This window comes from Cucumis sativus, chromosome 3 (assembly GCF_000004075.3).
Source record: "Cucumis sativus cultivar 9930 chromosome 3, Cucumber_9930_V3, whole genome shotgun sequence".
NCBI lineage: Eukaryota > Viridiplantae > Streptophyta > Magnoliopsida > Cucurbitales > Cucurbitaceae > Cucumis > Cucumis sativus.
In genome coordinates this window covers 28,799,100-28,826,732 of record NC_026657.2, presented here as the reverse complement: position 1 = coordinate 28,826,732, position 27,633 = coordinate 28,799,100, and the positions used below count along the sequence as shown (strand labels likewise).

Here is a 27,633-nt window from a genome sequence, read left to right as displayed (position 1 = left end):
TATATATGTAAATAATAAAAAAATTATATTATAATAGTCTCCCCCAAACACGATTATAATAATAATACCATTTAATAAATCTTTAAATTGTAAATTATGTGTTTAGTAAATTTATAAATATCTTTTTCAAAATTTTAAAGATGCACTTCAATTTTTAATTTTGAAACGAGTGGACTCGTAGAATAAAATAACTATCACAAAATGCAAAATTAAAGATTGAATTGACAAACAAACTTTAATTAAATTTTTAACTTAATATTGTATTAAATTTCATAGGAAAATGACTTGAATGACTCAAGAAAAAAAGATGTGTTATTTGACTTAAAATAACAAATAGATGGCAACACGAGCTTAGCTCAACTGGCACATGTATGTTTCTATGGATAAAAGGTTTCGAGTTCAAATCTCCACCTCAGCATTTAATACAATGAATAGATATTTTAAAAAATACTATTAAAATACTTTTATTATTGATAATATAGTGTAAAATAGACAAACTCGTATTTAATTTTGATAATAATATAAGTATTTTGAAGGTAAGGGTTACACTTGAGTAAGTGAATTAATTGCACAGTTCAAATGGGCCCATTTTAGCACAAATACTTCTCTTCTATTACCTCTATAAATTTGCAAGTTGTAAGTTGGGAGTTTTAATAGGGAAACTCTTGTATTTACTTTTTTTCTTCAGTTTTGTGATGTAAATCAAAATTTAAAAGGATTTCAACCAAATTATGAATAACAATAAATAACTGATTTCCGAAAAGTAAAAAACTCATTTTTCTTTGTGGGGATCGATCTTCTGGGAAGCACCTTGGAAGCATTCAAAGATATGTTCGATCTCTTAAATTTTTCCTCCTTTTCCCTTTTTCCCCAGAAATGCTAATTTGTATATAAATCCTATTTCAATAGCTTATCAAAAACATCTTGGTTTGAGATTAAGAAAAACTTTGAAAGTCATTTTCAGAAACTAGAATCTCATTTTATTAAAATGATTTTGATTTTGTTTTTAGTTTTCAAGTTGTGATATTTAAGCTTGATTTTACTTGCGAGTAGAATTCTATAAAAAGAAAAATCAAAATTTTCAAATTTTTAATTTAATTTTTATAATTTGACATGATTTTAGTAAAAACAAAGGACAAACCTAAAAATTTAGAGGTGGAAGTAAGATTCTCGAAAATGAAAAAATAAAAGGATTACCAAACCGTACCTAAACCATCCACCCCGAGAAAACTCGGATACTTTGTAAGAAAAAATCCCGCACAATTTTAAACAATTTACTGCCCGTTAACCATCATCACTACACCATTCTAGTTAACCACGCCATCATTTATTTTGTAGTTTTATTTTGATGTATCTCATAGCGAACTACACATTATATAAATTGGTTTAAGCAACATATAAATTGGTTTAAGCAACATACTTGAAGTGTAAGGGAAAAGAAACTACTTATCATCGCTTAAATAGAATTTCTATTTTTTTCTTTCTTAGCATATTACGTGTTATTTCGAACAAGAGTATCATAGATAAAAGAGTTTAAGCCATCACCTCTTCCTTGCTAACGGAGGGACATAAGGGAATGAAATAGATAATACGAATTTATTTTAAAAATCGAGTCACTGTGAAGGAAAGAAAAAAAATCTTGTTTAGTTATCCAACCTTCTCGTTGTCAAAATCTAATCAATTATTCAAAACAAATAAAAGTGGTTTTTTAAACAAATATTTGTTTATGTTTCTATGTTATCGATTGTTTGAAAATAAGCATAATTTTAAAAAACACTAAATACCAAATAGTTATGGATGTTTGGTAGATTTAAAGTATATTTGGATTGATTTTCTACGCGTTTATAAACACCTTTTTTGGACTCACTTGTTTATAAACACTGAAAAAGTTAATCCAAGCATACACTAGTTCATCATCTTGCTTAACTAAAAAACTTGAGAACATGGAAAATAGCACGAAAGAACACACTATATGCATTGTGTAAGAGGTCAATTACAGTAAATCAGAATTGCATTTCTGTCCTCCATATATAATATCGCTTAGAAAAATGTGGAGAGAGAACCGAACCGAACCTTTAACGGAGGCCGCATAAGCGAGGCCTAGAACAGAACTGTTTGCCATTTGCTTTGACCACTGCCATCACCCCAGCAGTAACACCAGCCCAAAGCACAGATGACATAAATTGCTGGGCATTCCTTCCCGCTATAAGAGAAAATCGTAGAACATATATTAATTTTAAATCATCCTAAGAATAGACAAAACAATAATCTGTAGAAAATGATGACCATAACATTCATACCTTGCTGAAGCGTGAGCGATGTAATCGTCAAACCTCCAACCACTAGAGCTGATGCTACCGGGAGATACTGCATAATAAAGTAAATAAACTATGAGCAGGATATAGTTTTTAGAGAATACTTTGGCCCATAAACTTAACAACTCTCTAATTACTTGTATCATTCCACCTTACATTTAACGATTCTCTCATTACTCGCATCATTACTTACAGATAGTGATTCAAATCCATTCAGCTGGAATGGTGAAGGACCATGTTTGTTGATACTATAGCGACCACATATAAGATCTATTGCATCCTACACAAAATAGAGCAAAATACTTCTTTAGAAATGGAGCTCTATTCATTCAAACTGGATTTTCAAAGACGTAGAAGGCTTACCTGCCGAACCCCGTCATGGAAATTATTCAGATAATATCTGGTAATAGCACTCATCCCATCTTTGATGACTCCGGAAAAAGTCTGCTTTCCATATCTACACTACGAAAGTTTCATTTATTGGAAGCACTTACACAGTTTATTTTTTCACAATAATAAGTTTTGAATTAGGTTCACCTCACTAAGTCTCCTTTCAAAGCATGAGTACCAGCATATTCGAGACTAATCTCATCACCTTGCTCAGCCCACACTAGGAAGATAATACACAGTTTAGTAGATATGTGTGACTTTAAGTGGATGGGACGTGATTGTTTTATATATAGGCATGCATGCAGACTTCTAATCTCAGGGTCTATAGATAAATTGAAACAGTAGGCATACACGTTCTAAATTTTGTGTAATCTTCACTGAAGCTCGTAATGCACTCAGCAGATGTTAGTAGTCCGATCCTCTGCAGTTGGTTGGTCAAAGATTTTTGAGCCAGGAAACACTGTTAAAGAGAGAAATAACATAAGATACGAAACAGAATTCTGGTTTTAACATGTGACATAAATTTGTTGAGGTGAAGTATATCCACTTCTCACAAACCTGAGTAACATTTGTTCTATCAAGACAATCGATGCAGTTAGATCTAATAACTCCTTTTTGTTCCTGGAGTATATTTCCTTCTGGATCTATGAGGAGGTATCTGCTCAGCTGGAACAGCAACGATTAAAAACTGAATTATGGATAGCCAGCATACCTGGTTTTTGCATTCTTAATATGTAAGAACTTCTATTCGGAATTTCCATCCACATTACCCTTGGTTTTCAAAATCTTCTGAGATTTGATCATATAAAAGCTGCAGGTTTTCAAACTTTGCGGTACCACATGTATGATGAAAATCAAAAGGGACATATCTGCAACAGATAGACAAGGGGCACTATTTCATTTTCTCATATAATAATAAAAAAGACGTGCAAATGAAACCAATGTAGAGATGGCTGCACCATACAAATAGTTACCATCATCTGGTGCAACTTTTTACCACATTCTCTGGAATGATAAACACTAGCATATCCAAATATCATGATGTGTGGCAACATCCCATTCAAAAGAACAATTCTAAATTAACGCAAACAATAAAAATGAATACAGAAAATCAGGTGAATTTTTTTTCCTCCACATATTTCAAACCCAGGACTGTAATCCAACCAATTGTAGGAACAAGATGTCATGGTGAAGGTTAGAGGCATAGTGTAGGAAGGGACAGGATAAAGATATTTAGATGTCATGGTGAAGGATAGAGGGAAGATACCTGCATATCCATAAAAATACAGTACGAGCATGGTAACATCCCTTTATAAAGACAATAATTTAAAGCATAGTAGCCAATCAAGAAAATTAATCCATCGCATCAGGAAATATTTTTCCTAGTACATCTCAAACTATAGAACATAACCTAACTGAGGATAGAACTAAGAGAAGACTAGAATTCAAAAGGTGTAGGACATCTAAGGTTCACAACAGAAAGTCAGAGACTCAAATGTTACTGACTAACTAAATCTTATAGGAGGCAACACAGAAGCCATCCAGGAAAAAGGATAGCATACAGAGGCTATACAAGTTAACTACTAAGAAATCGATATTGTGAGCCACATAGGTCTTGCTTCTTGTAATCTCCTAAATTTTATGATCACACTTGCACTTTCCATCCAACCATTGAAAAGTTTAGTTTGTATTTAATGAGAAGGAATTCCATAGGGTTCTGAGTTGCGCAGGATACTAGAAGCCTGCCTACTATCCTCAAAGTGGATTGGGCCAGCTCTACCACTTCACTTCTTACTAGAAGAAAAGCTGTCTGGATTTCATATATTTTAATTTTATCATACCTTACATTTGGCAGTTTCTGCATTTCAGCAGCAAACGCTGCACTCAACTGACCTTCTTCACCATGCTGAAATAGAAAAATAGTAAGGAAAGTTATATTGGCTCATTGAAGATCACAAACGAGTGTTACAGCATGAGGCTTGTAAAAGAAACATAAAGAGTGTGTGCATGTTGGCAAGGAAACACAGGATTTATATGGGTCTGGAGAGTGTGACTCCCGAAGCCTACAAAGACAATCTTGATGCATGTGGATGGATGTATCTTATTAGCATGAAAGAAAAGGGATAAGAAATGGTACTTTATCAGTTAAGTCAACAGCTATTATCTCTCCATATCGTTGTGAAAGATCAAAAAAGTGGCGTTCCACAACTTTTGACTGAATATCAGAAAAACAGTAGGTTTTGATGAGGGAAACGCTTACACGTCCAATTAAAGAAAAGTGAAAAAAAGTTAAAATATACCGATTTCTCGTCATTTAAAATTTTAAGTTGTGGTTTATAGCTCAAATCAACAATTTGCTCCCAAAGTAGAGGAATCGAACCTCGAATCTGCAAAACAGAGAGAATTTTGGTACAGATAAATTGATTGGGCAGAGATCAAAGATATAGAAATTGAATTTATTGTTAAAAAAAGAATTACTCATATTTATCAAAAGGAAAACCCATTTTCAAATCTTGATTGGCATGTCTAGATAATCCTATTTTAAGGCTTACATCTAGAAGTTTTCTTACCTGAAGTTCGTTGAACTAACATTAAAACAGAAGTTTAAAGTTAATCAATTATATTCAGCAAGAAACAAAATACCTGCAATAGTGAAGCTTTGAGACCTCCATGCTCCACCAGTTGCTCAGTTTCGATAAAATTGGCCGTGTCACCTTCAAGATTTGCTCCCCTTCTCCACATTCTCGTTCCTAGTAATCAATAACCATTTCCAAAATAATTAATATTTTTCTAACAGCCTGAAATCTGTTTAAGAATTGGCAATATCCTTAAAATGTACCTAGCCGACGAGTACATCGCCTTGAAATTAACGTTAGTTGAACGAGTGATTCTTTTAGCTTCAGCTGTACAGCCTGGAAGCTTGCATTTTTGTTAAGGTTTGGTTTGTGGCTCCAATAAAACAGATGAATTTACATTTTCTTCAGAAACTTTAATCCCCTCTAATGTAATACTTGCATATTTGTCAGGGAAAATGTTTCTACAGGTTAAGATTATTTTACAAGTCTACAGCTTTGGAAGGAAAAACAAGGGTAGAAGTGTTTGTAAGTGAGAATATTTTCTTTTATATCTATAAATGTCTGGGTCAGTTTACATGCACTCAACTAATCTCATGGGACAATCAGTATGACTCTAAAGTGAGATAAAGTAAAAGACAATATTAGAGAAATAACTACAAGAAAACTCTAGATAAGTTTCTACGAAATGTTTTCTAGAAAAAAAGAGTTTCCTAAGTTTGATTAGAAAAGGGAAAAGTTGTAACTAGTCTTCCCGACATCCTCCATATTAATATATGAATTGGAAGTTTAGGATATTTCCTTGCAGTAGTGGAATGACGAACTCATCAAGCTGCAATGAAGAACAATAGTTTTACATAAAAAAGAAAGAATGATAAACAAGTTAACGAATCACAAGAACTTGTGATTGTGAATAACTCGTGTCAATGTCGCTTATTCTTAAATAACAAGGAAATACTCCCAGAGCAATAGCCTGGAACAACCATGCACAATGCAGCACATACCTTGAGCTCAATAAGTTCCACTAGAAGGTTTTTGTTCCAAACGAATCTAGGGTCAGCCTGAAATATAGAAGCAAATAACTAGCAATTAATTGTGTAATCAAATGCATCAAAGACAATGCAAAAGGACGTAGATTTTAGTGATAGCAGGAGGAATGAAAAATTAGTAATGATGGATATTGTGTGCTTATAATATGAAACTCGTAGGTTCCCTAGCTAATTAATCAGAAAGAAATAAGCAACATTGGAATCTAATCATAATATGTGTAGAAGCAACATAATTGAGAAAGCCGTTCAAAGTATGGAAAAGGTCACTTCCATTAACTCAGTAGGAATCGGAGCAAGAGAGAGCGAAAGAGAGACAGTTGAGAGTTGAGACCAGGAAACTCCAAAGCATTATTGCCAATCAAATGTGTACAGAAGTTTTTCTTTTTCAAAAGTATCTTTACTAATCAGTACCTTTAAGTCTTCCAACTGCTGAAACAGATATATATTTTTAGATAGTAATTAAATTCCACACCCGTTTACCTGCTTCCAAAGTGGTTTTGCAGTCCATCCTTCAGCAAACTTACACCTTCTCTGTAAGCTGTTACAAGAAAGTGAAGGTATCTTACAACTTAAGAATGAAATGACAAAGTCTGAAGCTGAACTAAAATCCAAAATCAACTCAAACCATGAGTGCATAATGATAACAACAAAGAAACTATATTTAGAAAGCTGCTGAAGAAGAAGATCATTTACTTCAACGTTATATCTGTTTGGTATGAATAATACAACCCGGGAGTTGTTACCACTGTTTTCAACAAAGACAGGAAGTAAGCTTCATCCTTTTTCTGCTCAAAAGAAACAATTTCCAGGATTTAAATGGGATTTTGACCATGCTAGAAGAAATATCAAAGGAATTTTTAATAGGAAGCAATATCAAACGAATTTTTAATAGGAAGCAATATCAAAGGAATTTTTAATAAGAAGCAATATCAAAGGAATTATTAATAAGAAGCTTACTTCTTGAGAAGTTGAAAGCTTCAAAGCCTCATCACAAGGGAGGAACTTCATAGACGTTACTTGGAAAACAGGGAAACCAAGGAAGTTTCCTACTTCTTTTCGTGAAGTTATCACAAGCATGTATACTCCTACACAACAACACATGTAATCAAAATCAGGAAGCAAAGCAAATATCATAAGTTCTAACTTCTAAAGTTATCAGGCCGCTGATCAGATTGAGTGAAACTGGTAACTATTCTATACTCATTTTTATTTTTAAAAAATTCAGTGAACAAGATTCTGAAGCCAAGCATGTAAAATTGAATTATTCATTGCTGGTTAAACATGGTCAGTGCTGGAATATTAAATCGTCATAATGCAAACACAAATAGCACCTAGTGCTTCCTGTTCCAACCCTGACAGATTATAACAGCAAAATTGTACAAACGTGAACATGAAAACAATCTTCATCATAAGCAATTACCAGCAACTAATCTTATTGTCCCGACCACTCCATAGATTGTGGAGACTTTTGTTGCATCACCAAAACCAGTATCACCTGTAACAATGAGGCATTCATACTATTCTTTGTATGGCAAACGGGCACAGATTTGGAAATTTATCAACAAGTTGTACGAGTTAGCACTAACAGCAATTCAAATGATTTAGATACTAAAGGCAGTAACATTTCTCAAGCGTGACAAAGAACAGCTACACAATTAAGTTTCCACTAATAGCAAAGAGGTTTTTGTGGGAAGTGTAAGCGTACAAAAATTAAATGACTCTACGACCTGTTCAGCATCCGCCAGAATTATCATTATTGTAATTTTATCGCCATTTAAGACCAAAAAATATAGAAGACGAAAACAAATGAGATCAATCAATTTGCATCTAATCTTCCAAGATTTCTCAGACTGATGCGGAAATGAAGTTGTGACAAAAAATATTTATTGAAATTGCCACATTCAAGTACCAAGTGTTCGAATATCAGAAGATAACAACAAAACAGCTACGGAAGTTTAAAAGAAATACAGACAGGGAACGAGACAAAATCACAGAGTTGAACATATAAATAAGATGCAATTCATTTTGTAGCAATAAATAGCTAAACGAATAAAGGACCAGAAATTCGGAATCTCATAAAAGTTGATTTCATTATCGAACACGAAATTCGCCGAGCCAATTCATGGTTAGAATGCCAATCACTAATTACAAGTCTAGCTCGAATCCTTCGGATTCATCGTTTTCCTAGGACCTTCTTATTTTCTCATCAACCAAACTACTATAAGAAATTGTATTATCGAAAAGAAATCCTTACAATCAAGCGGCTCGATATTTCCATCGCCTCGGTTGATTGAGAAGCCTCGGTCGGGAAATTCCACAGACTTTACAACGAACCTATCCTGAAATTCATGTAATTCCAGCTGATCGTAGAGCTTGAATCTCTCGCAAGAAGAGGATTCGCCTTCCATGTTCGGGATCAAAAGAAGCAGAAAACAAATCTAGAAATTAAGAGCTACGAAAGAAACATCAGGAGATCGAATTTGATCCATCTGGTGAATTGAAAATGGATAAACCATTATAGAAAGGTCGACTCATGTATTGTCAGCTTTGAAGCCTTTGAGTTATATATATATCTAACCCAAATGGAAATTGAAAACAAGCGCAGCTGTACGGTCAATTACGATTATGGTAAGCCCCGCGTTCCCTTTGCCAAACAAATTCATTCATTAATTTATTTGTTTACTTTTTTTTTTTCAACGACGAACTTTTTTCCTTTTTTAGTTCTCTTCTTGAGGCAAAGAACAAATACAATCGACTCAAAGAAAGAAAAGAAATAGGAAAAAGAAAAAGTAAGATTCTCGAATATTGAAAGAGACTTCACTATTTAGGCAACTTATTACTTTTCATAAGATATGGAATCCACTAAGCTATAGAAAAACAAGTTTAATACTGTGATAAGAGAGGATGGTTATAAAGATATGTGATCCCATTGATAAAATGTCTTATCAAAATCAAATCGATTACAAACTAAGCTCGTTACTAAACAAACTCAATCAACAGTACAATTTTTAAAAAGTAATTTTGAATTATTTTATGAATCTGTTTTTACAAATGTTTAAATTTTCATATAAATACTTCGAATATTATAAAGTTTATACTATCAACATTAATGTTGCAAGTTTTATTATTCGATCACTCGCACTGCCAACCTGAAATTTTAAATAAAATTTGTACCCCACGTCTCGGTATCAACATAAATTTCTCAAACCCCACAACTTTTTTTTTTATAAAACACAAAATAAGTTAGATTTGAGTCATCTAATTCTAAAAATTTATCAAATTCTATCGATTTCAAGCTTTAACCATCTACTAATTTTGAAGGTAAAATAAACAATTTCAAAATCCCCAAAACTTCAGGTCTTGCTTTGAGAGGAAACAAGAAGAGGGAGAGAAGGCTTTTAACAAATTAGTTGTTCGACTTGTTGAAACTTTAAACTACACTTCTATGGAGCAACTGGCAAAAGCATGGAAAGCAGGCACATTCTCACCTCCTTCCAATTATGCCTCTAACCCCACCAAAATATTGGTTGCTGAAAGTTAAAATTTGATTATCACTTCTTGAACAAACCAGCAAGTTCACCTGTTTCATGCATAGAACTAAGAATGTCACAACCTCCAATTAATTGCCCATCCACGAAGATTTGAGGAAATGTAGGCCAGTTACTATATGTTTTGAGAGTTTCCCTTAGCCCGTTGTTGTATTCTTCATCGAGCACATCAACGCTCTCGTAATCTACACCTTCAGCTTCAAGAATCCCTACTACTCTTTGCGAAAAACCACACATTGGTGCGCTTCTGGAGCCCTTGATGAATGCAACAACCTTGTTCTCCTTCACTAATTGATCAATGAGTTCTTCCAATGGGACTGTAAGTTGGACATGTCGACCAGGCGTCAACCTCAGATCGGCCTTCTTCTTTGGTGGCTGCCTTGTCCATGTTGCATTGCCAGATTCATTACCTGGTGGTATCTTCCCGGTGACTTTTATGTGTTCTTCCATCCATGACTTCCATGCTTGTGTTAAGTTTGTTCTATCAGGTTCATCTACTACTCCAAACTACAGAAAGTAAACATTCAAAATTAGAAAATCAGGCAAGATCAGAATTCTACTGCACAGAAAACTCAAATTCTAGCACAACTCCTCATCAAAAGAATAGATAAAGTAGCACAGTACCTCTCAATTATAATTTGCTTCCTAAAGGCTAGAACTATTCCTACTTCTTTTGTGAGTAAATTTAGGTTCCTCGGATCCCTATTTACATTACAAGTTTAATTCACATGAGAATCAAATGCACTAAAACATGTAGAGTAAGGTAGGTTGATAATTATCAAGCATATGTTCTAACAAATGGGGAATGAGTACAAACATTGGTGGCCACTTTCTTACAATCTAATATCCTATGAGTTTCCACAACGGGCATATTCAAGGCGTGCAAAAAGGAGTATCAGTCCTATATACGTTCAATCCGTAAAGAGATATACCCATTGCAGAACAAAAATGATCATGTAAAGAGTAACTGCCACTCAGAAGGTCCTAATTCAGAAAGCTGATAAACGCACCCTCTTTTTTAAGAAAACTGCCAGCGATTTGATGTCAGCTACCAACCATAATAATGTTGAAATATATGTTCAAACAATTTTGCAAAGTCTTAAAGAACGATAAGATTGCAAGAGCAGCAAGTGAAAAACAAATTTCCCTGTGTCCAGCAAGTGAGTGACTATCTCCCATCATTAATTGCAATTTGCACGAATTCCCCTAATTCTAGTTCCAGCTATCTTTTACTTCTACACCATTTCAATTTTTAACCAATGCACTGATGAGTGAAGATCTAACGGAACAACTATCAGCAGCAGAGCACGAAGAAGACCACATGTTTATGACGCAGATGCATCATTACAATACCGACGAAAACTAAGAAGCCTAGACTAGATTAAGTATCCAAGACTCGATTAACAAAAAAATGAAGCATCAGTTCATTGGAGACAATAATGAATTCATGTGCACAGAATTTTTCGCAAGAACAAACGAAACCCTTTCAAGATTACTTCCAAACGAAGAATATCTGTACTCCACAGAGTATAGCATCCTCATGTTTAATTCATCTTGCATCACACTAAAACAATAACCTCAAAAAAATCCTACCAACAATCAATTAGAGCTGAAAATGAGAAAAACGAAGAGAGAAACAACAGCGAAAGACAACCCCAACCTTGACAGAAACGCAGAGCTCCGGTACTGATCTCCAGTGAGTGGCGACGCTCCCCGCTATGTTTCTTGTAATGCCGATAAACTGAACATCGCCCTCCTTATCGTAAACGGCATAAACACCCGCGTCAGAAGGAAATTTTCCAGCAATTTCCCCGGCGGTCTCCGGCACGGAGTTGAGCTCAGATTCTGATAGATTCTTGGCAGCAAAAGCGATTAAGGAAGAAGCGCGAGCTTTGGCTGTAGTGTAGAGCTTGAAGGAACTGGAAAGGAGAGGAGAAGGATTAGATTGAGAGAAGGGGAAGAATTTGGAAGTGTTCTGGGAAGATTTGATTGAAAAATTCTGAATAGACGGAGGAGTGTGGATTAGAGGAAGGTTGATTGCAGCCATCGGGAAGAAATGGAGCTGAGACGGCTCTCGATGTCGGAGATATTTTGCATTTTCAGAAGTTTACATTCCGGCCCAGCCCATTTAGCTTTGAGGAACCCACGGCGTTCTTTTTTTAAACAGAAAACAATCATAATAATAATTTTTGTTTTTTTTTTCTCTTTCTGTTTTCAAACTTTTGTTTATTAAAAAAAAAGTTCCTATGCTTTTGATACTGATTTTGCTTCCTGTTTTTAAAAAACGAAATGTATCCTTTTGGAACGTTTTTCTTTTTTTCTTGTTTTAAAAAAATAGAACATGCTCTTCTAAATTAATTTTAAAAATATATAAAACAAATGAGTTACCGAATAAGCCGTAACCTATCTACGTTTTTAGTGTTTGTTTTCTTTATTTTTTAAATAAATTGTAAAATATTGTAAGAAATGTTGTGAAATAGGGTGATATTGCAATTGTATTATCAAACTTTTCTCTGTCGTAAAAATGAAGTATTTAGTTTTGTAATAGCAATAATTCTTTTTATAATCAAATAGTAAAAAAAAAAAAAAAACAAACAGAATGACCATCGTGGAGGTATTTTCGGGTTAAATCAACGAGAATCGATATTGTTGATGAGAAATAAACTCGTGAGCCACAATGTTAGAGCAACACCCACTCAAAGAAGAATCTCTCAGCGACATACTAACACAAGGGGCAAATTTATTAAGAGGCCATGGGGTGTGCCCCTCTCACATTTCTAGTTTTTGTATTTTAATAAAAATTTGTCCTGGATATAGTGGTTGTGCCCTTCGAAGCTTCAAGGTCCTCAGTTCACTACATCTATTACTATGAGTTTTAGGTCTAATTTTAACTATTTGGAGCACTTTTTGTACAAAATGAAGGGTATTATATGTTTTATGGATTGTTTCTTTCATAGATGAAGAATTTTGACAAACTTTTACCTTTCACGTAATAAAATTATTAAAAGACAAAATGACAAAATTTATTACATGTAAATATTTGTAACAAATGTTATATTTTTTTTTTGCCATTTTTTTATATATGTAATTTTCTCAAAATATTTATTTGTTATTTTGTTAATAGAAGGTTCTGGTCTTTCTACAACCACGCACATTATAAATTGAGGCGAGAAGTCCGGCTGCCGTGTAGAGGTCGTGGTTGGCTTGCGATCGAGGGAAATTAGGGCATCATACTTTTGTCACCTCCGACGCTATTGTTTACGCAAACATTTCCTAACTTCATCTGTTTCGATCGACTTTCTTTTGTTCAGAAACCCGTATGTGTGGTATTTTTTTCCATTGACGGAAGGGTTTTGCATATCCTTTTTGTTTCTTTACTGTTTACGCGTTCTTTCAGTTTCTGCCGGTTGTTTTGATACCTAGAAGGAAGGTTAAGCTAGCTTTTGTAATCTTCCTCTATCGTTTCAGGCATCTGGATTGGCATTGATTTATTTTAATTTCTGGAAACGAGCATGGCGGGTGGAAATTTCGTCCACAGAGTATTTTCTTACCTCGTGAATGAGGTTCTCGTCAACAGTCTTGCGAACAGGTAAGGAATGTTAAGGCTTTACTGCGCGTAAGAGGGTTTTTTTTTTTTTTTTTTTTAATCTTTTGTTTTGATTTGGACGAGGATGAATCAATGATGTGTGTATGAATAAGCTTCATTCTCTGGCCGGAGGGATGGATTAGTTCCTATTTGGCTCGTTCCATTGAAGCAAAATATTTTTAGATTTTCTTTTATGTTTATCTGCTGCCTTGATGGTTGGGTGTGCAGATGAGGAAATCTTAGAAATTTTGGCTATAGCTTCTTTAATTTTCCTTTTCTTGAATTGGTGTCCCATTTTCTTCGTTTAGCTTTAATAGCTTTAGAGGTTCGTTGGTGATTGTGCGTTGCACAGCTTAGGAAATTTGTTAAACGTTTGCTATAAATCCGTTTTCTATTTCTTTTGTGAGGATCGATGGGGCCTGATCTATGTTCGTTGAATCAATGCTACAATTGTAACGCAGTGGTTGAGTTTGAGTAAAATTTTATATTTTGGTATTGTTTTTCATTTGGCGTCATCAGTTCAGTTATTTGTATAAGTTCCATCAGTTGGAATACGATACGAGTCAAGAACGTTAATGACGCCAAGCCATATAAAGGCGAGCGATCCAACTACCAATATCAAACGGAGCACTAATATAGCCGCTTCCCCCCTACGTACTCGTTGTTCTCTCTTAAAGCTCGTATAAAAGAATACGAGGGTACCACTTTCTGTTTCAAATAGAATTTCTATGTGAATAGAGAATGAACCAACTATATTCATGGTTTACTAATATAAAGTAGAACAAAAATGATAAGAAAGATTTTAACTTGGTTTTTTTTTCTTGAAATATTATATAGGTTCATTATCAGGTTGAGTATTAGGTAACGATTTTGTTTTTTTTTAAAGGAAGTTATTTTATTTGAAGCATAAACTATATGCTAATTAGCAGGGGAGGAAATATTTATCCAAGGCATAGAGATAGGTCCAAGCTACTAAAGAACAAAAAAAGAAGTCTAAAAAATCTTGCACCTGATCAAAATTTAGAACCACTAGCACAAAGAAATTCTGTAGAACAGAAGGCAGTGGCCTTTTCAAATGTAGTTAAGTGAGGATATGGAAGAATGGATGCTTGCCTAACTGAAACCATTAGCCACAAGGGGGTTTGTCAGAGAAACAGAACAAAACGAAAATGGTGTTACAAGTGTTTGTATCTGGGAGCGATTTTCTTCTTTATTTTCATTAGTGTATTTCTTTGTTCTATATTCAAAATTATGTGTCATGACGCTTCAACTGTTGTTATTTTTGCATATGGAACAGTCACAAATATTGTTCTTTGTTATCTTCCCCAAGATTGTCTCCTATTCCCTTGTTTGAAAAATGGCAAATGTTGGCTTGTATGCTTATAATGATTGTTGAGATGATTGTATCAATTATACTTGTAAGAGTTGAGCTGCCTAGGCATTCTTTTTCCAGCATTTCTGCCATTAAATCAAATATTTTTAAGCTCCGTAACAACTAAAGTCACATTTGTCTGCTTAATACTAATTGTTCATTCTCAAGAATTTATTTCACTCGCATTGTCCTTTTCTGCAGCCGTTCCTTTCAAAGGTTTGCTGTGAGGACATCGAAACAAATTGAGGATATATCTAACAAGGGTAGAACCTTTAAACTGTTTTTGCTTCATTGATTTCAATTTTACTTGTGGTATTTATTGTTGAGCTGTTTAACTTATGCTAGTAAGAGTGGGAATTGTTTTGCAGCTGCACAGAAGAAGCAAGAACTTGCAGAACAAGTGAAAGATTTCTCCAAAAATTTTGATGTGAGATGCTTCTTTCAACTTGGATCTTTTTATTTTGAACAGCTTAGACGTAACCTTGTGCCTTGTATTAATCTTATGCCTTCGTCTTGCAGTCTTTCAAGAACCATTAACGTGGAGTGGAACGTTTTACTGCAACATGATGTATAAATCCTATTCCAATTTTACTCATAATAGTCGCAGATTCCCTGAAAGATTTGTTTAATAACCTCATCTTGTCTATGTATTGAGTAAATGTGACAGTAGAATTATAGATTTGTTCTTGGCTACCGGGTTGCCTTTGCCTGTAATTGAAGCAAAGATGAACTGATCTCTTCCTTGGCTTATGCAGTTGCATGTCTCTGATTTTGTAGCTTTTTTTTTCCGCCGTTATCATCGTTGGACCGAGGGACTTTTAAATAGGCCTTGTAACAAACAACGGAAAAATAATAAGAAGTTTGCTTTCGATCTTTTAACTAAACACATTTTTCTTAGAGAAAATCTACCTTTTTAGTTCTGGAGGTTCAGCTGTAATGGTTCTTGAGTTCTCAAAACATACCCGATTCTGAGTTTTTCAAAATAATTGGTGTATTTGGTTTTGAGTTTTCAACATGGTTTTATTAGTTCCATTTTTGTAAGAACACAGGTATAGGTACAAAAGTGTTCCATATATTTTTCAATATATATATTCAAAGAGGAGAATTAATTTTAAAACTTTCTACTTGAAAATAACAGGAAATAATTCAATGGCCAAAATATAAAATATTACGTTTATAAGTAGCAATCAATTTCTACCTTTTATATGCCGTATGGATTGCTGCCTAAGAAATTTTGTAGCATTTCAAAGAAATTGCTAATTATTGACGCTAGTTGAAAAGTTGAACTGTTTTAATGTAAAAATGTTCAAGGGAAAAATAGTTTATTGGTTGTATACAAAATCACACCGTACCCTTGAAGACAATTTAACTCTTTAAACATACGAGGTTACGATTGAAGACAGCAGAATAAATCGCACAGCCTAAATTACAAAATTTTATATGTATTACACTCGCATAAAGCTAAAGTTGCTAAAATGTGTGTTTGAATTTTTATTTTTAATGTGTTTCATGTTTAGTTGGGCGATTTTTCTTTTTCATAGGGGCAGTGTGTAGAACTAATTCCTTTTTGTGTTTTTGTTTTGTGGTTTAGAAAGGTCAGAGATCATTGATGAATGGCACGACGCCCCCAATTAACGTTCATGGACTTTTCAATGTATTGGTAATGCCCTCAGCACGAAATCGTTCTCTTCGGTTCTTTTTTCCCTTTAACTACGTCTTCAACCAAAAGCCCATAGTTTGAGAAGTGTTAGGGCTTAAACGTTGTTAGGAATCTGATGCATCATAAATAGCTAAGTTCGATAAACGTCTTGGTTTCTGTTCATAAAACAAATTATAGAGTAGATCTTCATTGTTTTCATATAAGCAGGCAAAATGTGTTTTGATGTTTTTTGGGGAACGTGGAAGTTCGGAAGCTTTGATATCTTAGACTTTCTAACAAAATGAAAATCGGGAGGAGATCGTGGCGGAAGAAAGTTATCTCTTCAACTTGAACGAGGGAGATAAGTTTCAAAATGTGTTTTGTTATCCCTTTTTCTCCAACGTTTTAATGAATGTTGGCAATGGGTAAGTGTTTTTCATTTAGTTCTTGGTTCCTGACTTATTCATCGTTTATTTGTAAGATGACTAGGCTTTAAGCAAGTTGGTATTACATTCTATTTCTTAAGTTTTTCATGTGAAGTTCATAGGTCATTCAATTTTGGAAGTTATTGGTACAAACATCTGTAATATACTTACACCACTGTTCCCATTTGATATTGTAAGTCCCGGTCAAAGTTGTTTAGGGTTAGAACAATTAGGTTCGGTTTGAAAGCCAAATCAACCAAACCAATTTACTTGTTCAAACCAAATCGATTTTACTCTTTTTTATATATTTAAATATAAATATAACAAAAATATTTAGTTTAATCAAGTTCCTTTACTCAAAAAGTAGGAAACAAAAAATCGAATTCCAGTCCTATCGGTTCAAATAATGAGACAAACGCCAAAAGCTTCAACCCACTGGGAGAAAAATGGTCAGCCAAGCTCTCACTTTTCTGTAAATCGTCTTTAAAAATTATTTGAATATATAAACACAAAAAGAAATCCACAAATGTTTACAATTTTAACAAAGATACAGGACATTATAACAGTATCAATAGGGAAACAGTAACTCATCTTAGGGCTTATACGTTGGCAGCGTTGCTTGTGTTCAGTTGATACAGATTATAACGAATTCTATAAGTAATTCCTGGACTGTTTTTTTCTAAAATATCCATCAACATGAGACACAGCAAAGAATAAGAACGATATACAACTCCATCCGTCAGTGGTCGAATTAAAAGAAAGTTCTCTGGTGAAATAAATTTGGACAACAAATATAAGATATAAGGACAGCAGCAGAAAGGAAGTGAAAAGATTAGTAAAGAAAATAAATTTAGGCTCATTCAGTTGCACATCTCGAGAGACAAACAACGCATCCATGGAGTCTGAAATGAGGAAAAAAAAAGAAAAGAAGAAAAAGCAAAGTATGTCGACCATACAAAAGAGAGGTTGGATTCATTAATAATACCCAATAAAGAACGTTCACCATTTTAATTTGGCAACTACACTCACCTGCTCATCGTATACAAATGAGATCAACGGTGGGGGCAGACCCAAATTTGAAGGAAAAAGGCGAAGGGAATTACTAATTTCTTTTTTTTTTCCTTTTTTTAAGGATGTGGTTGTGTAGATGTTCATTCTTGGGATGCAGCACCATTGGTTGTGGTATCCATTGGTTCAGCATCCTCTGTCTTATCTCCTTTCTTACCTGCAAAACAATCAAGGAAATATTCAGAAGATGATGGCTGGAAAGGCATTTCCGGGCAAAAAGATTATAAACTATTGCATCGCATAATACCAGAAAAATATGTTTTTTGGTCCAACCTTTCAGTTAGTTTTCATATGTAACTTGAAAGCCATTGCATGCAGAGAGTAAAAGACCGGTCGTTTGTGGGATTGGACTTAGTTTAAAAAACAATGCAAGCTGTTCAAAGATTTAAAACGTGTCTTGTTGAAAAAGCTTAAAAAACATGACTTCAGATGGCTAACCTTTCTTCTTCTTCCCACCACCCTTTTTCTTTGTCTTTATGCCCAATGATAACCATGCCTTGATTTCAGGATCGTCTATTGTTTTTGTAGGCTGCAGATCTTGCAGAGGATGAGATGTGACTCGGTCGGATCCATTAGGCATCAGCAAAACGGTGAATTTGATATGAGCAACAAAATCACCTGATAGAACAGAGATATTAGTTATGAAGCAAAATCAAACATTGAAAAGTTTGGCCAAAAGGCAGCTCAGATATTAGAAGTCTCACCAGGCTTCTCATGAAGAACAGGATATGGCTGCAAAAGATCATGGTTAACACATTCCACCAATCCAAGCCGAGCCCGTTTCTCTTCCAAAGCCCTGCAGTGATGAGATTATAAATAGAACAATATAGATGCCAAAACGAAAATAATTGACAGTATATGAGAAACATCACAAACCTTGCGGTGAAAGGCATTATAGGGTACTTCTGAGTTATTTCACTGAAAATAAATCTAGAGGCTTTCATCTTTAAGTGATAGTTCCTGTCTACAGCTCTCTTATAAATAGTAGTCTGCTTCTCATCCAACAACTTAGGCTTTCCTTCTCCAGTGCTTGTAACTATATCTATTGAATACACCTCATTCTCCTCAAATTCTGCCTCATCAACCCTTGTCTCAGGATTGGCAACACTCAATACAACCTTGTTCCCATCAATCACAAACTGCTTCAGCTGATGGCTAAGAACACCTTCGACAATTTTGCAGTCATAGGAAGCAGCAACCTTTTGAATTGCTTCTGTAACATCCTTGTTCTGGAAAATAAGAATCATCATTACAGTGAAAAAGGAAATAGAAAAAAATAATAATACAGAATTAAAACATGTGACTGACTTTTTCCTCAAATTTTCCACAAGGCCAAACACATGGTTATTTTATTGGCATTTCTTCAAAATAAATGAGTAAAACATCTTAAATACGTGATTCAAAGTTTCACTTATTCCAAGTTCCTAAACCTTGGAATCAAATCATCACAAATTCATGATACTCTATCAGTGTAACTATGACATGAAAAGGCTTCATTGGATGCACTCCATAGCCATTATAGTTGTCATCAAGTAGAGACCATGTTGCCATGCAAAGGGAATGGAGAAGAAAGCATTCCAACAGATGGAATTTTTTAAAACGAAAAAGGGATTGGAGCTCACTTTTCCCAGGCTCCTAAGCCTCGTTTAACAAAGTCACCTCAAGTCCATGATACTCTATCAGTGTAACTATGACATAAAAAGGCTTCATCGGATGCACTCCATAGCCATTGTAGTTATCATCAAGTAGAAATCACGGTATCACACACAAAGGCAAAATGGAAAAAAGAAAGTTCAAATAGTAGATGGAATTGTTTATATGAAGAAAACATGGAGGAAACATTGGCTTAGCCACATCAAGTCCATGATGCTCTATCAGTGTAACTATGACATGAAAGGGCTTCACTGGATGCAATCCATAGCCATGATAGTTATCATCAAGTAGAGACCATGTTGCCGCACAAAGGAAATGTAGGAAAAGGTGATCTAGTAATAGATGGATGTTTGTATCAAGAAAACAAGAAAAAGAAAGGCCAATGGGCTGTACAAGTATTAAATCAAAGTTATGTTGTTTTAGGCACCTCAAATATGGATGCAAAAAAAATTAGCAAGAGAAACTATTATTTGACCACATTAATGTGATTTGAGCCAATGTTGGACATAATAAGCTTGACTAAAGATAGCAAGCCCACCTAATTCACACAACATATGGCCAGAATCCATTTAGGCAACAGGGAAAAGAGGCAATCAGAAGGACCAACTGATTGCCTCGGCAAAGTTGCCTATCCACAATTAACAAAATATTCAACACTCATTTCACAGAAAGCATATCTAAAAATTCACAAGATATTTGAAACATCTATATATATATATATACGATTTAGGCACCTCAAATATGGATGCAAAAAAAATTAGCAAGAGAAACTTTTATTTGACCACATTAATGTGATTTGGGCCAATGTTGGACATAATAAGCTTGACTAAAGATAGCAAGCCCACCTAATTCACTCAACATATGGCCAGAATCCATTTAGGCAACAGGGAAAAGAGGCAATCAGTTGGTCCTTCTGATTGCCTCGGCAAAGTTGCCTATCCAATTAACAAAAAATTCAACATTCATTTCACAGAAATCATATCTAAAAATTCACAAGATATTCGAAATATCTATATATATATGTATACACGATTTAGGCACCTCAAATATGGATGCAAAAAAAACTAGCAAGAGAAACTATTATTTGACCATATTAATGTGATTTGGGCCAATGTTGGACATAGTAAGCTTGACTAGAGATAGCAAGCCCACCTAATTTACTCAACATATGGCCAGAATCCATGTAGGCAACAGGGAAAAGAGGCAATCAGAAGGACCAACTGATTACCTCGGCAAAGTTGCCTTTCCAATTAACAAAGAAAATCAACATTCATTTCACAGAAAGCATATCTAAAAATTCACAAGATATTTGAAATATCTATATATATATACGATCTAGATTGACAAAATGTTTGCAGAAAGTCCAAACTAATTAAAATTCTTTATTACGACAGAATAACGTGTTACCTTTTTTCCAGGTCTCACAAGCCTCAAGGCAACTTCAGCTGCAGTGTTAGCAGCTGCAATTACATCAGCAGCTCTTCCTGTAACCGGACCTTCTTGCAGCACATGAGTGTGAGCGACTACAGCAATAAACCCGTCAATATGACAACCCAAATCACTGCAATAAGACAAAATTTCACAAGGGTTTATCTTTCCATCATAAATACAATAACAGAATTGCTTAAAGCCATTATTACAGCTTACATCTTAACCATATCGCCCTCTTCCAACACTGTCTCGTCACTTGAAAGCGGAGAGAAATGGCATATAGTGTTGTTAACAGAAATGCAAGTTGGAAAAGCAACGCCTCTTTCAATCTTCTTCTTAACATTCTTGTACATATTTCCAGTTTGCCTACAAGAATAAAAAAAAACAGAAGGAAATACCATTAAATAAGCCAGTTGATCAAATACCGAGAGTGATGACAGTGAAGAACAATCAAAACCATTGAATAGAGATGAATAAGCGCGATGAACAATTAAGTCAATGCATTTTTCAACTTAAATAAAAACCAAACTCTTACTCCCTAATGAAGGAATCCCCTTTCTCGCAAATGTCAACAATCTTCGCCTTTGGTTTGCATTCGGATATCACCAACTGCAATGCCTCTGCAAGAATATCCACTTGATCACTTAAAAGACTCGTTTCCACAAAGCATACAAACCAAATTTCAGTATAAACATGAGCAAAAACAGAACTCGATTATCCAAATTATAGAGAGATAAAAGAGAGAGAGAGATAGAAAGTTACTGTTGGCAATCTCAGCGGCGCTCTTGTATTTGGTGACTACTTCAGGAGAAGTAAGATCGAGCTCCTTCTCCTCCCTTTCCTCGTCGGACATCATTTACGGTGGTGAAAAACGGCAAGCAGTGGGAGGGATTTGGAGACGGCGAAGAGAAGAAGGTGAAGCAAATTGGGATAGAGAAGTGAAGCTTGAAAGCAAGGAAAGTGGGTGAGACCCGTAAGAAGGATTTAGGGTTACAATCGGTGAGGCTGCGCTTAGATTACTTTATATAAGATTTCATTTCCAATTATGGTCTAGGGTTTTTGGTTCTCATGTGTTACCTCTTTGCAATGGCGCTATGCTCGGCCCCACCACATGGGTCATTCTTTTCCTTTCTTTCATATTTTGCAAAAAAAAAAAAAAAAAGTGTTACTATAAATTTAACTATTTTAAATTTAATTGCTATATTTGTAACCATGGCTATTTAGTTTCATTCTCTAACATTACTTTGACAAAATTGAGAGATTTTAGGTTTTTAATTCCAATTTTTCTAACAAAAATGTAAAAGCACTGGAGAAATAGAAAGGAGAAAAATAAGTTAGAAACTTAAAACCTTTTAGTTCTGTTGTGGTAATTTTGTAAGCAAGGTTAACATTGAGTTTTGAATCATTTCTAAATGTCTAAGAAATATTCTAAATAGGTTGTTAGTCTCCCAATCGTTTTTTCTTTTGTTCAAATTTTGATATCAACTACTTAATATGGTACATAAAACCAACATAGTAAGCATCCTTTTCTAGCACAAACGTGTTTGACACAACAAAATAAAACAAATAACAAAATCAAAGTGAAATTAGTTAGCATAAAAAATTATGAAACGTAGTAATTTTTTTTTGTATTCTTCCTTGTGTAACGGTTGACAACTAATTTGAAACTATCTATCAAATGGTTCAATAATTATAATATGTTATGAAAATTAAAGAAAACAATTCAAATTAAATTATGGGTCCGTATGTTTAAGACCTATTTTAAAAGGACTATATTCACTCGATTTTAATAATTTAAATATAGTTAGTTTTGATGATGTGAAAATTGTATTACAAAGTGTTAAAGAAAACATTAAATTTATTTATTGTGGTTAGACGTGTAAGCATTACTTCTTTTTAGAATGATTCCTTTAAGCCAAGAGACCAAATAAAGTACAAGAAAGATTAAGATGACGGTTATTTGAGGCCAACAATGATCTAACTTGACAATCAAACCTCATAACAGATGAACTCTATATGTGTATATTGGATAGAAGAAATGCATACTGACTAAACATATGATTCATAAGGAGATTTTTAGCTTTGGACAAGTGAGATATGAGCATAAAATCCATCCATCAGCTGCAAAAACAGAGCCCTGAAAAATGAACACTTGAGAAATTGAAACTTTTGAGTCATGGAGACAGCATCTTTCAACCAATTCGTTTATTGTTCATTTTCTTAAAATTTCAATACCTTTTGATAACAGTGTTACCAGATACAAGGCCTACAAGGAATTATGTTATTCAGTCCAAAACATCTACCAACAATAAAAGTCTTGATACACCCAAGGAATCCAAAAATTGTGACTAAAGAATAAGCACTACTCAGACACTAAATTTCAAAGGGACTATCAGTCTAAAAGTACTTTCCTGTATCTCCTAACTTGATCCATTCGAAGTCACGAGGCGCAAAATCTTCTTGGTTATTTGGACGATGGTTGAAACAGACACGAAAAATGAAGGCATGCAATAAGAGAGACTAAAAGACTCCATTTAGTTAGCAGTGGACATTAGAACTCGAGGACACAGTAGTGCAATCCATGGAATAGATCTCATTCGAGTAAGGTCGTGCCTGTTGTGGACTCTTTGTAAAACGGTGCCAAAAATGTGCCTAGTATTTATATGGGAGCATCTTGAAGATATCTCCTCTCATACAAGCCAATAATTTGATCGGCCACAGCCCACACAATGGCCTGCCCTGGTGGAATTCTCATGAGTCGAGGCAGCAGCCCTTTCCATAAAGCAAAAAGTCCCTCCTCTGCGTAAATAGTTCTGATAGCATGGAACATGCCTTTGTACTTGAGTTCACCTGTGCCTCGGCTCTGGGCCATTAGCCTAGTTTTCACAACATCAAAAGGTCCGGTGCACAAAGGACCCGCTGTGCCTGCTAGGAATCCTGATATCATCGACTGCCACGGCTGGAGGACTTGTCCATCTCCTTCGTGCCTGTTCCAAAGAACAATATCAAAGGCATTCTTTGCAGTAAACATGGCAGCCTGGTTCGTACCATTGCGCATAACAGTTGGGGCAGCACCTGCCCAAAGTCCTAGGAGGCCTTCTTCTCGAATAATCATTCGAGCACAGTGCACTGGACCCTTGTACTTGAGGAGCTCAGGAGTCAGCCCTTTCTGCTGCTGCAATCTGATTTTCACCACCTAAGCAATATTCAAAAATATGTTAGACATCATACGGTTCTTTTTATTGCACATACATGAATAAGGTGCAAGTTGAAAAGGAACAAAATTTACCAAACAAATCAACTCAAGCTGAACCGCTTACACCTTATTACATAATGTTTAGATGAGGCAGAAAAATCTCTTCAATTGACCAGGAAAACCAAAAAACAACAAAAGTTTGAGATGGAAGACACTCGAATTTATCTGTAGCACGCAGCACAGTGTGGTGTATGGACAGGAGCAAGAGGATAAATAATTCATTTTTTAAGCCAAAATGTTCTTCTTACTCAAACTTTTGAACTTGAATCTAACTTCCCAACATCTTTTTATTACCGACTTTATCTTGAAGCCCTCTGCAAATTTACTCGAGATACAAAATAATTGTGCAACTCTTTATTTGACGCAAACTTCTACTTTAATAAGTTACTTACATTTACGTAAAAGGGATGCATCACTGATGCAAAAGAAATAGAAAAGATGAATTTTGACTTGCAAGGAGAATAATAAGAAGATAGTAAGACGAAGAGTGGCGGTACCAACTAACTAGGCAATAAATCAATTTGATGTAGAGAATGGAAAACTTGAGAGTTTCATAGTAAATTGGCAAAACTGCAAACATGTCAAATTCGTTTTGGCCACTGTCCCACCTGCCACTATAGACTGGTCAAAAACCGGATTAGCAATGGTACAATGTTATCCACTTTCAACATGTGTCCACGTGATTTTACAATTTTACTTTAGTTGTACCCCAAAGTCTCATACTATGGTAAATAATTGTCGTTACTAATATATATAGTATTCCCTTTTCCTATCAAATTCGAAACTTTGGTTCTTATCACAATTTTTTATACAATATAATGCATCCAAGATTAATCCATGGATCATACCAATCAAATCACTTATTTTAAAATTGAAATGTGGGGTTTTGGTTTCACTACCAGTAACATTTATGGATTTCCATTTAGCACTGTCCCCTACCCTAACTTAGAGGCTTAAACCCAAATGAAGAGAATCGGCAACCAACGCAAACCATTGACAGTGGTAAAGAAACTGGAATTTCTAAAAAAACTAAAACATGCTTGAGTAACGACTCTCAAATGTTGATCTCATGGAAAAAAAAAAAGAAAAAAGAAACAACTGACGAATGGAGTATTCGGTAGAGAATATGAAGCCGCAAGAGTTTCTGCTGTCCGAATCAAACTTTGTCCAAATGTATACCTACTCTATTTTTCTGACTGTGAGTTTATGACTATGAACAATTTTCTAATGTTGTGAACTTAGAAACGTAAAATTAAGTCCAGATGCTAAAACATCAGTATATAGAAAATAATAAAATGCTAAAAGTTCAGAGAGGGTACGGTAGCAGTGGGCTCCGTTCTGCTTCTGACCCTTACGAAAACTAATTGATACATATTCGCAAAGTTAAAAGGGCAAGAACACTGTTCACCACCAGCCCCAACAAATCACCAAGTAATTTATTATATATAGGGCTCGGCAAGAAAAGGCAAATGGAGGGTCTTATTTGGAATCTCATTCTGTCATTATAAAACCCATGTGTTTCGTTGAAAACAAAGCCATCAATGAGCATTTAAAATTGATTTAGGTATATCACCATTAAAAAAATCAGCAAAAGGTGTTTATATTATATTATATCCGTCCTTTCAGCGTCAACTATCGTACACGACATGGTTTCCCATTGTGAAAGAGAAGAACCAGCGCCCCTCAACTCAACCTTCAGACCAACTTTCAGAGCTAACGATTTTCAATTTCTAATTCTAAGAATTGATTTCATTATCGCTCATCAAAAGATATCATGATATAAAAATAACAAGTAATCATTCTATGATCAAATCCGTCGAATATGAAACTGAAGGTTGAATTCTAGCTAATTAGTTGAAAATGCGAAAGAGAGAGCGAGAGATGCAAACTGACCTCAAATGGAGTAACAATGACGAGAGCCTCCAAAACCCCGGCACCAAATCCAGAAATCAGACGAGCATGATTGCTGAGTTTTCCAGTTTCAGAATCCTTAAACGCGGTCTGAAGAACCGCATTGGACCCCATACGAAGCGCATATTTCAAGGTCAGATGCGTAGCGAAGGGAGTCAGTCCCTTCCAAAGAGCTCGAACTCCTTCCGTTTGCGTAACCGTGGTTCCACAGTGAACAATCCCCTTGTACGCTCCGCTCCGATCGAGCTGCAACCTAGTCTTGATAACATCAATCGGCTGTAGACAACAAGCCTCCATTACCCCTCCGAGAGAACCAGAGATCGCCTTCATGTACGGAGGAATCGATTTCTTCGTCGAACTCTGTTCCTTATTCGACCCACGAGCTTCCTGATTCTCCATTTTTCCACTCTCCAAAAACCCCCCAACTGTCGCTCTTTCCTCGTTCACCTTCCACTCGTATTGTGTTGTTACTGAAACTCAACCGCCATTTTGGGGGATTTTATGCTCGATGCTTTACTGATTGCTTGCAGCTCGTGGGTAATACAACCCCACCAAAAAATACCAATTGATGAAGCTTAGAGATGCGACGTTAACGGCGGCCGTGGAAGAAAAGGGTGGAGCTGTGAAGGCTGACCACCAGTTTCGTGCTTAAAAGGGAAAGAGAAAAAAGGGACTGTAGGAATTGCTTGTTGGTTTACTACAGGTTGTCCATGTGATATCATATATGTATAGACATTGATTGAATCATAGTTTTGTTCCATTAGAATTCCGAATAATAAAATAATATGTGAAGGGAAACAAACTTATAGCACCAAATCCAATATAATCAAATAAATACTAATCCTATTTTCTATGGTTCAAATATAGTTTCATTTTTCTTTCTTTTTTTCTATCTACTTTTTTTTATTTCAAAAGTTAAAATAAAACTTTTACGAATTTTATTTTCAAGTTGAATTAGGTTTGATGAGTAAATAAAAACTCACCTACATTGTGATTTACCATTGATTTAAAAATATGGTTATCATATTGAATCACGATTTTTAACTTCATTATTCGCATTAACTTTTTCAATTACTCACCTCGTACAATAGTTATTTAATCAGTTCAATTCTACAATCCAGCATCATATTTTATAATAATAGATGCTTTTTCATTATTTATGATTTAAAGAAAATGATTGAAATAACAACTATTCGTAAATAACATTCACTGCCTAAAGCATGCAAAGCAATCTTTAGGAAAATGATATGTTGGACCTAGATTTGGTACAAATACGCAACCACATGACATGGTCAAGAGTAAGAAAACAAGCCTCCTCTTCACCCCTATTCAACAAATTATTTGATTAAGCCAACTTACAATAATTATAATGATAGAATATGATGAAAGTGTCGTTTAGCTTAAACATACTGTGTGT

General features: G+C 34.9%; 5 protein-coding genes across 7 annotated transcripts; 1 reads left to right on the top strand and 4 right to left on the bottom strand.

Moving 5' to 3' along the window:
- Window positions 1–1,805: 1,805 nt before the first annotated feature.
- Window positions 1,806–8,996, bottom strand: LOC101208692 (phosphoinositide phosphatase SAC8). Of its 3 annotated transcripts, XM_011653553.2 has the most exons (20): window positions 8,582–8,996; window positions 7,748–7,822; window positions 7,285–7,412; window positions 7,021–7,112; window positions 6,808–6,865; window positions 6,283–6,339; window positions 6,077–6,110; window positions 5,545–5,625; window positions 5,349–5,455; window positions 5,006–5,092; window positions 4,843–4,920; window positions 4,547–4,611; window positions 3,476–3,574; window positions 3,264–3,363; window positions 3,057–3,165; window positions 2,853–2,925; window positions 2,679–2,772; window positions 2,509–2,595; window positions 2,301–2,367; window positions 1,806–2,203 (listed from the first exon to the last, which is right to left on the bottom strand). In XM_011653553.2, the coding sequence occupies exons 1-20, from the start codon at window positions 8,733–8,735 to the stop codon at window positions 2,076–2,078; spliced, it is 1,773 nt and encodes a 590-aa protein (XP_011651855.1). In that variant the 5' UTR covers window positions 8,736–8,996; the 3' UTR covers window positions 1,806–2,075. The 3 variants fall into 3 exon arrangements, with proteins under 3 accessions (XP_011651855.1, XP_031738378.1, XP_031738379.1); XM_031882518.1 differs by lacking the exon at window positions 4,843–4,920; XM_031882519.1 differs by lacking the exon at window positions 7,748–7,822 and having other exon boundaries at window positions 8,582–8,719.
- A 620-nt stretch (window positions 8,997–9,616) lies between these two features.
- Window positions 9,617–11,992, bottom strand: LOC101209428 (bifunctional monothiol glutaredoxin-S16, chloroplastic). The gene is made up of 2 exons (XM_004137658.3): window positions 11,536–11,992; window positions 9,617–10,382 (listed from the first exon to the last, which is right to left on the bottom strand). The coding sequence occupies exons 1-2, from the start codon at window positions 11,920–11,922 to the stop codon at window positions 9,879–9,881; spliced, it is 891 nt and encodes a 296-aa protein (XP_004137706.1). The 5' UTR covers window positions 11,923–11,992; the 3' UTR covers window positions 9,617–9,878.
- Window positions 11,993–13,003: 1,011 nt separating this feature from the next.
- On the top strand, window positions 13,004–15,717 carry LOC101209674. The gene is made up of 5 exons (XM_004137659.3): window positions 13,004–13,192; window positions 13,344–13,464; window positions 15,035–15,096; window positions 15,202–15,260; window positions 15,353–15,717. The coding sequence occupies exons 2-5, from the start codon at window positions 13,388–13,390 to the stop codon at window positions 15,368–15,370; spliced, it is 216 nt and encodes a 71-aa protein (XP_004137707.1). The 5' UTR covers window positions 13,004–13,192; window positions 13,344–13,387; the 3' UTR covers window positions 15,371–15,717.
- Window positions 15,718–17,712: 1,995 nt separating this feature from the next.
- On the bottom strand, window positions 17,713–22,107 carry LOC101208937 (ERBB-3 BINDING PROTEIN 1). The gene is made up of 8 exons (XM_004137656.3): window positions 21,812–22,107; window positions 21,585–21,669; window positions 21,266–21,415; window positions 21,026–21,179; window positions 18,842–19,194; window positions 18,670–18,761; window positions 18,404–18,583; window positions 17,713–18,122 (listed from the first exon to the last, which is right to left on the bottom strand). The coding sequence occupies exons 1-8, from the start codon at window positions 21,903–21,905 to the stop codon at window positions 18,049–18,051; spliced, it is 1,182 nt and encodes a 393-aa protein (XP_004137704.1). The 5' UTR covers window positions 21,906–22,107; the 3' UTR covers window positions 17,713–18,048.
- A 1,127-nt stretch (window positions 22,108–23,234) lies between these two features.
- LOC101208451 (mitochondrial succinate-fumarate transporter 1) lies at window positions 23,235–26,936 on the bottom strand. The gene is made up of 2 exons (XM_004137654.3): window positions 26,199–26,936; window positions 23,235–24,245 (listed from the first exon to the last, which is right to left on the bottom strand). Exons 1-2 carry the CDS (start codon window positions 26,613–26,615, stop codon window positions 23,709–23,711), a joined length of 954 nt encoding a protein of 317 aa, XP_004137702.1. The 5' UTR covers window positions 26,616–26,936; the 3' UTR covers window positions 23,235–23,708.
- Between the last annotated feature and the right edge of the window lie 697 nt (window positions 26,937–27,633).